This window comes from Macadamia integrifolia, chromosome 1, assembly GCF_013358625.1.
Source record: "Macadamia integrifolia cultivar HAES 741 chromosome 1, SCU_Mint_v3, whole genome shotgun sequence".
NCBI lineage: Eukaryota > Viridiplantae > Streptophyta > Magnoliopsida > Proteales > Proteaceae > Macadamia > Macadamia integrifolia.
Window position 1 is genome coordinate 30,182,242 of NC_056557.1, and position 9,466 is coordinate 30,191,707.

At 39.2% G+C, this 9,466-nt stretch overlaps 1 protein-coding gene and 1 long non-coding RNA gene across 2 annotated transcripts; both read left to right on the forward strand.

The window, feature by feature from the left end:
* The first annotated feature begins 1,803 nt into the window (after positions 1–1,803).
* LOC122075997 lies at positions 1,804–5,623 on the forward strand. Its single transcript, XR_006139409.1, has 2 exons — positions 1,804–2,821; positions 3,072–5,623. It is a non-coding gene; the product is annotated as an uncharacterized LOC122075997 (long non-coding RNA).
* Positions 5,624–6,072: 449 nt separating this feature from the next.
* On the forward strand, positions 6,073–9,113 carry LOC122077908 (chalcone synthase 2-like). Its single transcript, XM_042643820.1, has 2 exons — positions 6,073–7,012; positions 7,812–9,113. Exons 1-2 carry the CDS (start codon positions 6,835–6,837, stop codon positions 8,807–8,809), a joined length of 1,176 nt encoding a protein of 391 aa, XP_042499754.1. The 5' UTR covers positions 6,073–6,834; the 3' UTR covers positions 8,810–9,113.
* The last annotated feature ends 353 nt before the right edge of the window (positions 9,114–9,466 follow it).

Genomic DNA, 9,466 nt, shown 5'->3' on the forward strand with positions numbered 1-9,466 from the left:
CTATTAGAGAATTGACCAAAAGAAATTAGTTGGCTGCAGTCTATTTTTGTGTCTATCTTTCTTTTTCTTAAAAAAAATAATTTCATTATTCTTCTATAGTCAATAGTATTTTGCCATAACTTATTAGTGTCCTCTTCCAAACTGCTTGCTCGCATAATTTTTTCCGTAAATTTTTTTTGGACAAAGTTTTAAGTCCTTGATAAGCCCTTACATCATGACACAAGGACATGTAATGATTATTGTGCCATTAGAGTGTGCAACCCTTTGTAGGTATAGGGGTCTCTTACGGACAGAAAACAATTACCCAATAATAATAGGAAAAATATTCTCTTTATTTATTTATTTCTTTTATTGTTATCGATCGGTATCCAGGCCTTAGGCCTGACTAGTCCCACGGGTCTATACTAACCTCACAATCGCATGGACTGTGTCATACCAGGGTTGAATGAGAGACATTCAACTTTCACTGAAAGCAGTGAAGAGTACTAAACACTCCCGTGTGAGTGGTCCAAAGTGTGCCTAGTGGAAGTCAAACTTAAGACATTCGAGCAAGGATTAAAGTATCGGTAACGGTCATCGTGTCAGTTGGCCAAAATTAAGATACGTATCGGAGGGTATCGTATCGTATCGGAGATACGCTAAAGATACGCACATAAATGGATAGGAAACACTTTTTTATATACTTTTACATAAAAAAATAGTTAAAAAAAGTTATATATAATATGTATTATGCATAAACAGTAAATTGAGAGTATCGCACTAAGAATCCAAGGTTTGTAATTGTCCCATAAATGTAAAATCCTTGTTCCCAACCTTGATTTCCACTTTAGTTAGAGAGAAAAATGGTTGGCAGCAACTTTGGAACAAAAACACCTCAAAAAATTGTGTTTTTCTAAAAAATTACCCAATTTTGGCCATTTTATGACCGTATCGGTGTGTATCGGTTGATACATACCGATACGTATCGATACATATCGAAACGTACATTTCACTTCAATTTTGAATTTTTCATAGAGTATCGATACGTATCGATGAGTATCGGTGTGTATCGTATGATACGTATCGATACATAAGGGTTTTAAAATTTTCATGTATCGTATCGGTATGTATCATGCCGATGCCTCTCGATACGGATACATATCGACCGATACAGCATGATATGCACTGATACTTAAAACCATGCATCCAAGATTCTTTGTCCAGTCTCTTCTCTCTTCTATGAAATGACATTTTTACCGATAATATGAGGAGAGAGATAAACCTAGGACACTGGCCACAATACAATAGAAAATTCTTCTATTTTTTTGTGAGTCAACATGTATGGAGCCTTACCTCCATTTTGGAGAAAAGGAATATTGATGTCAATTCACCACGTAGTGGTTGTCAATCAAATTCTTTCATGTGTCACGAATAATGCGAACCTCGGACATGTGAATCAGTACTAGTTCCGGATATTATGCAGGACTCAAAATGCATGGAGATAGACAGCTGGCCTAAACTAGCTTTACGAAATTCTTAAAGAATTTCTTGTTGACCCTCAGAATCCTATGTCCACATATTTAGAAATTTAAGTTCTACATAATTATTACACGTACGTACACTCCATGTGAAAGTTATAAACTAATGATATACTAGATTGAGTTGCCTCTGTGATCCATCCATGCTAGCTTCCTTCCGTTAATGTACATCCCCACCCCTAACTGCAATGTTCAATTTGTACTATCATATTGAGGAGGTGTTAATGTATATCCCAACCTCCACCTATAATATTAACTATTTTATATAAAACTCTTGTATAAATAGATAGTTTTATACATGATGAAATATATTAAGATTTATAGTTTTCATCTTGTTTCATGGTATTAGAGCCAAGGTTTTCTTGATGAGTCTCACAAACGGTGATTGGCAACATCCGCCAGCAAGTCTTTGAGTTCTAGGGCTGCCCCATGTTCTTTGTGAAGCTAAATCATCTGTTCCTGCCGTTGTCACGCCATGTTCCTGCCGTCATCTTGCTGATGTTCCGCCATTTTTTTGTTCTCAACAAGTTGCTGCTGTCTTGCCATCGTCTTGCCATTGCCCAGCCATCGCACCTTTGCTTTGTGCAAAGTTCCAACTTCCAACACTCATAGAGGGAAGAAACTCTCTTTCCTCCTTTATTTTCTTTGTGTTGTCTTTATTACCCTCCATTATAACCTACTCCACAAGCACTATTCTCACATCATTATTGTCAAGAAACCCAAACATTTCTCTCTCACTTCTCTCTTTGGTTCTACGGACTTCCCCCTTCCCACTCTTTTTAATATATTATTCTTTAACTTTTCTCTTTCTTCATCCACCACCAACCTTGCCCCCCTTGAAATTCTTTTCTATTGTCTTTTGTCTCTTTAAATAAATAAAAAAAAAAAGTCAAGTGTTATTGTTTCATCACTTTACATATGGCAATTGCCGATGTCACTCAACCCATCCGTTTGGTTTTGGAAGGAACAGTCAACGATGTCCCTTGGGCTCAAGCTATGACTAGCTTTCTAAAAGGTCGAACGCTTCGGCGCTACATCACTGGCTGGAGACAAGGCTGTACCCACAAAGAAAGCCACTGAAGATACTGATGCCTTTGAGAAACGTTTAGACGAATGGGATAGCAACAATCACAAGATTATATCTTGGATCACCAATACCACTATCACCTCCATTGGTGTTCTTCTTGGGAAGTATACCACGGCAAAGGAAGTTTGGGAATTTCTTGAACACGGGTACATTCCTTCCGATCTCTCTCGTCACTATCAACTTCTTCTTCAACTTCATAATCTGAAACTCAAGAAAGGTCAGTCTCTATCTGATTTTCACTCTGCTATGTCTGCATTATGGGATCAACTTGCACTTATTGGCCCCCACTTAAAAGTGTTCTACGGATCTTAAGATTTATTGCACTCACCGTGAGTCCACTTGCTTGGTTCAATTTCTCATGGCACTTGATGAGCTTTTTGACTTTTGAGCATACACGAGCCTCTCTTCTCTCTCGACAGCCTCTCCCTACTGTTGATCAATCTCTTTCTGAACTTATTACTGTGCAGAAGAATGCAACATCTACATGTTTTCACTGCCATCGTTTCGGACAGATTAAGACTTTCTGTCCTGCTCTAAAAGGCACTGCTCAGAATCCTCGGAATTCTAATCAACCTAATCGTACAGCTGCTGCTGTCACACTTAGAAAAAAAAAGAGGATGAATCTTCCTCTTCCCCACCTGCTAGCTACTCTGCAGCTGACGTTCAGGCGATGCTCAACCAAGTTCTCTCTCTGTCTGGTACACCCTCCTTTGTCACTGCTCTCACTGTCACGTCAGGTAACTCCTCTTGATTCTTTGATTCTGGGGCTTGCAACCATTTGACTCCTGACTCTTCAATATTTAGTTCAAAATCTTGTTCTCCTGCTTTACCCACGACTCACACTGCCAATGGGTCCTCTCTCCACATTAGTCACACTGGACATGTTTCCACACCTCATTTGTCTGTTCCTGCTGTCTATCTTGTACCTCATTTAACTCTTAATATACTCTCTGTTGGTCAATTATGTGATCTTGGTTATAACATTTTCTTTTCTCATTCTGGTTGTGTTGTGCAGGATCCACAGACGGGGCAAACCATTGGGACCCGCTCCTACTCCTGATGTCTTATCTTGCACTCTTGCAAAACAACATGCTCTACCATTTAATATAAGCACTTCAGTTTCCTCTTCTCCTTTTGATTTAATTCATTCTGATATTTGGGGTCCCTCTCCTACTCCTACTAAAGGAGGCTCACGGTATTTTGCTATTTTTATTGGTGACTATTCTCGTTTTACATGGATTCATCTATTCTACTCTGAGCTCCTGTCCATCTACCAAAACTTTGTCCGTATGATTTTAACCCAATTCTCCAAGCATAATAAAGTTTTTTGCTCTGATTCTGCTGGAGAATACACATCAAAATCATTTTGTTCATTTCTTCAACAAAATGGTACTCTTAGCCAACTTTCCTGTCCAGATACGTCTCAACAAAATAGTGTCGACGAGCATAAACATCGTCACATCTTAGACACCACTCGTGCATCAATTCTCCGTGTTTTTGGTTGTCTTTGTTTCGTTCTTCTCCCTGACAAAGAATATAATAAACCCTGTCCTCGCTCTGCCCAATGTTGTTTTCTCAGTTATGGCATCGAACATAAGGGATATCGGTTCTATGATCCATGATCCAATTGCTCGTCGTCTCCACATATCTCGTCATGTGGTTTTTTGAGAAAACACATTATTTTCTAGTGTCTCTTCTCTCTCCTCTGTACCTTCTGAATTCCTCCCCGATCCCATTCCAGACATTTTTCCTTCTCCACCAACACCTGACTCTGCTCCTCAGGCTCCTCAGCCAGCTCCAAACCTTCCCACCGCCCTTCCTCCTCCATCAACAACACCGATTCTAACTCCTTACGACCCCCCAATGATCTAGACCTCTCTGTGGATTCTCCTGCCGGCACCTCTTGTCAATATCCTGACCGAGTAAGAGAACAATCTGTTCATCTTCGAGATTTTCAATGTTATTTCTCTGTACTTGCTTCTTTATATGAACCGGCTTCCTACCGTGAGGTCTCCTCTGACCCTCTTTGGCAGAAGCAATGACAGAAGATCTTGATGCTCTCCACAAGGCTTCTACTTGGGATCTGGTTGATTTTCCTCCTAGTAAAACTGTGTACAAGATAAAAACTCGGTCTGATGGTTCAATTGAGAGGTATAAGGCTCGCCTAGTTGCAAAAGGATACAATTAGGAGTATGGTATCGACTATGAAGAGACATTTGCTCCTGTTGCCCGCTTAACCTCTGTTCGCACCTTGATCGCTGTGGCAGCTGTTCGTAAATGGTCTCTCTTTCAGATGGATGTAAAAAATGCATTTTTAAATGGCGATCTCCATGATGAAGTCTTTATGAAACCACCTCCAGGATATTCTCATCCACCTCATATGGTCTATCGTCTCCGTCGTGATTTATACAGACTTAAACAAGTTCACTTCTACTATCTCTACATTTGGATTTTCCCCAAGCCCACATGACAATGCACTCTTCGTTCATTAGGCTACCTCTGGAACTATACTTTTACTTTTTCATGTGGATGATATGCTTATTACAGGGGATGACATTACAGGAATATAGTCTTTAAAACTCTTTCTAAGCCAGCATTTTGAGATGAAAGATCTTGGATCTTTATGGTACTTTCTTGATCTTGAAGTTTCCTCTGCTACAGATGGTTATTTTTTGTCTCAGGCCAAGTATGCTTCTGACTTACAATCACGAGTAGGACTGACTGATAACAAAACTACTGATACGCCTCTAGAACTCAATACCAAGTTGCGAGCCACTGATGGGGAACCTCTATCTAATGTTACCCTTTATCGCCAGCTTGTCGGTAGTCTTTTTTACTTGACCATCACCCACCCTGATATTGCCTATGTTTTTCATCTTGTCAGCCAGTGTATGACATCTCCACGCACCACACATTATGCTGTAGTTCTTCGCATCCTCCGCTACATAAAGGGCACTCTCCTCCAAGGCTTATTGTATTCTTCTCACTCTTCTCTTGAATTGAGAGTCTACTTTGATGCTGACTGGGCTAGAGATGTTACTGATCGACGTTCAACCGCTGGTTATTGTTTCTTTCTTGGTGATTCTCTTATCTCTTGGTGCAGTAAGAAACAAAGGACCCGTTTGATAACGTTTCTGCCGTTTCTGTTTCAAGAAACGGCAGAAACATAAATTTACGTTTCTAGAAACAGAAACGGAATTGAAGGTGTTTGATAAGTCATGTTTTTAGAAGTCGATGTTAACCAGTGAAAGAATTGCCACAAGTCGTTTCCAAAAACGGCGAAACAAGTTGAACTTGTTTCGCCTGGGTCGTTTCTTGAACCATAAATAAGTAAAAATTTCTATTTCTATTTCTAAAAATAAGTGAAACGAAACAGTTTTATCAAACGCTTTTTGCTCCGTTTCTGATGTTTCTAGAAACAGAAACGGCAGAAACGCGTTTCTTGAAACGTTATCAAACGGGCCCAAAGTGTTATTGCTTATTCTAGTACTGAAGCCGAGTACCGTGCTCTCGTGGATACCAACTCTGAACTAATCTGGCTTCGTTGGCTACTACAAGACATGAGTGTCTCTCTTCCTACTTCAACTCCCATCTACTGCGACAACAAGAGTGCTACTCAAATTGCTCACAATGATGTATTTCATGAACGTACCAAGCATATCAAGATCGATTAATTGTCACTTTGTTCGGCATCATTTACTACAAGGCACTCTCACTCTCCTCTTTGTTCCTTCAGTGCACCAACTCGCAGATCTATTTACAAAAACGCTTCCTTCCGGTCGTTTTCATTTCTTGGTGTCCAAACTCAAGTTGGTTTTCTCTGACCCACCATGACTTTGAGGGGAGGTGTTAATGTACATCCCCAACCCCTAACTATAATTTTAAGTTGGTGCTAACAAATTGGGGAGGTGTTAATGTACATCCCCAACCCCTAACTATAATGTTAAGTTGGTGCTAACAAATTGAGGCGGTGTTAATGTATCCCCAACCCCCACCTATAATATTGAATTTCTTATGTAAAACTCTTGTATAAATAGGTTGTTCTACACATAATGGAATACACTAAGATTTAAAGTTTCCATCTTCTTACACCTTCCTTCCTCTATAAATTCCCATGCCTAGTCTTCTATTATTTCATTGCCTCTTGCTATAGTTTCTCATTCCATCTTATCCTTCTATCTTTGATCTTCATTTCGACTCACACAGTTGACTCATCAGAGTGTAATACTCATGGGTTCACTAGGAGAAATGCATGAAACACAAGGTGCCAAGTCTCCAGCAATGGTACTGGCAATTGGAACTGCAAACCCATCCTTTTCTGTTAATCAGACTGAATTCCCTGATTTTTACTTCAGAAGTACAAAGACTGAGCACATGACCGAGTTGAAGGAGAAGTTCAAGCGAATGTGTAAGTACTAGTAGTTCCAACAATACCATATATACCACCAAAATTCTGTTATATATTATGTTGTCGTGTCATAAATACTCGTTAGGACCACTTGGAGAGTTTCTATAACTTCATGGCCTAACTTCTCCATTTGGAAGAGCAGCCAACCATGAAGACTTAAGCAATTCCAGCTTAAGCCCAAGTGATCTTGCAAAATCAATCTCTCTCTCTCTCTCTCTCTCTCTCTCATGAGGTGCCAATACCTGTCTCATTTCCAGCTTAACCATGAAGACTTTTTTGTGCATGTATTAATTTTTTTTACCATTTTTCCCTTGTAATTTGTTTTTTTTTTTTTTTTTTCCATATTGTAATACAATGATATTCCATGGAAAAAAAAAAAAAGAATGAAGAAGAGTAGATATGAAAACAAAAGGACAGGTGCTGGCACCTAACATGTACTTGCGGTGAATCTATTATCCTTGACAAAAGGGTTCCCCAATAGATTCCAAATGGAAGCTCTTTTTCTTTCTATTGTTTTTAATGTTTTTAGGAGTTTTGACCCTATACGTTTGCTGATTCTTAGCCAAAAAAAGGAGTTTTAACCCTCTCCTCAAGTGGGTGAGGCCCCCATTGAAAATATTCACCCTCTCTGACTCGTGGGCAAAGGGATCAAATGGGGTAGAGATTCCCAATGGGTGGCTCTCACTTATTGGGAGATGTCTCTATGTGGGGAGAGAATCCAGACTCTGTTTGTAGTAGAGGTTCTATTTTCTCTACGTGTGGATTTCTTCCATAATAATTTTTTTTTTCATTAAAACAGGTGAAAACTCAAAGATAAGGAATCGCCACATTTACATGACAGAGGATTATCTCAAGGAAAACGCATGTCTCTGCGACCCCAAGGCTGCAACACTTGACTCACGTCAAGATATTATGGTTGTTGAAGTACCCAATTTGGCCAAGGAAGCTGCATTGAATGCCCTTGAAGAGTGGGGTCAACCCAAGACAAACATCACCCACCTTGTATTCACTACCATATGTGGTGTTGATGCACCTGGTGCTGACTATCAGCTTGTCAAGCTCCTTGGCCTTTCACTGAACATTAGACGTGTGATGATGTATCATCTAGGCTGCTTTGGTGGTGCCACTGCCCTTCGTGTGGCCAAAGATCTCGCTGAGAATAACAAAGGTGCTCGTGTACTAGTTGTTTGTTCTGAAATAAACTCAGTGAATGGCTTCAAGGTGCCTGTAGAGAATGACTTTGACTCATTGCTAGGGATGGCACTCTTCTCAGATGGTGCAGCAGCTATGATAATTGGTTCAGACCCTAACCCATCAGTGGAGCGCCCACTATTTGAACTATACTCGGCCGGTTCTAAGATTATCCCAGACTCAGAAGAGATGGTTGCTGCCCATTTGCGTCAATCTGGTCTTTCAATCCTATTGAACAAGAAGTTGGCAGCAACTATCTCTGGAAACATTGAGAAATGCCTAGAAGAAGCATTCAGTAAGATTGGTATTAGTGATTGGAATTCCATTTTTTGGGTGGTTCACCCTGGTGGACCAGCAATTTTGGACCGAATCCAAGAAAAAATTGGCTTGAAGGATGATAAACTAAGGGCAGCAAGAGAAGTGTTGGTTGAGTATGGTAACATGTCAAGCCCCACTTTGTTGTTCATTATGGATGAGATGAGAAAGAAGTCCATGAAAGAAGGTAAAACTACAACTGGTGAAGGGTTTGAATGGGGTGTGCTGTTCGGGTTCGGACCAGGTGTGACTGTGGAAACAATTGTCTTACGTAGTGTTAGTATAGTTTGATCAGCTCATTATGCAATTATTGGTGTCATAGTACAACTAAGTTTATCTAAATAAAGTCTCTCCTCCCCAGTGTGAGAAGAGACATAATAGTAAAGTCACAGTTTAATGTAATAAAGATGTTTTCAGTCCTGGGCTGTTTCTAAAGTCTATATTTTGTGTTGAATATTGGTTGGATTGTTTGCTGACGTTGGCCTTTCTGGTGAACGTACTTGCAGTGTACAGATACTAAGTTGTTAATATGTAATCTTTTTTTTTTCCCTCTTAGTGTAACACCCTTCTTAATAAATTTAAAATTGCCATTTCATATGCACTCTCAAACTTGTGTGGGACAATAAAATGGCGTAAGACAAGTAAACTTTCAAATTATCTAAAAAATTTAACCCAAAAAAAAAAAATATATATATATATATATATATTTTAAACACCCTATTTTCCCTAACTAAATGATTTTTATGAATCTTAGCTGTGAAATTTTGTGCTTCAAAATTTATAACTGTGAATTTATAGTGTTGTAATATTTTGTGCAGCAAAATCTATAACTACGGAATTTAGATGCGTAAATTTTCATCTCAATTTATAGATGCATTTTTATAATGACGAATATTTTGTGTAAAATAATCTATAGTCATGGATTTTAATTGTGAATATTTTATTATG

Bases quoted from the DNA above. Each gene is read 5' to 3' on its own strand.
- LOC122077908 (XM_042643820.1), top strand. From the start codon at position 6,835: ATGGGTTCACTAGGAGAAATGCATGAAACACAAGGTGCCAAGTCTCCA. The intron at 7,013-7,811 runs GTAAGTACTAGT...TCATTAAAACAG, and splicing joins GGAGAAGTTCAAGCGAATGT to GTGAAAACTCAAAGATAAGG.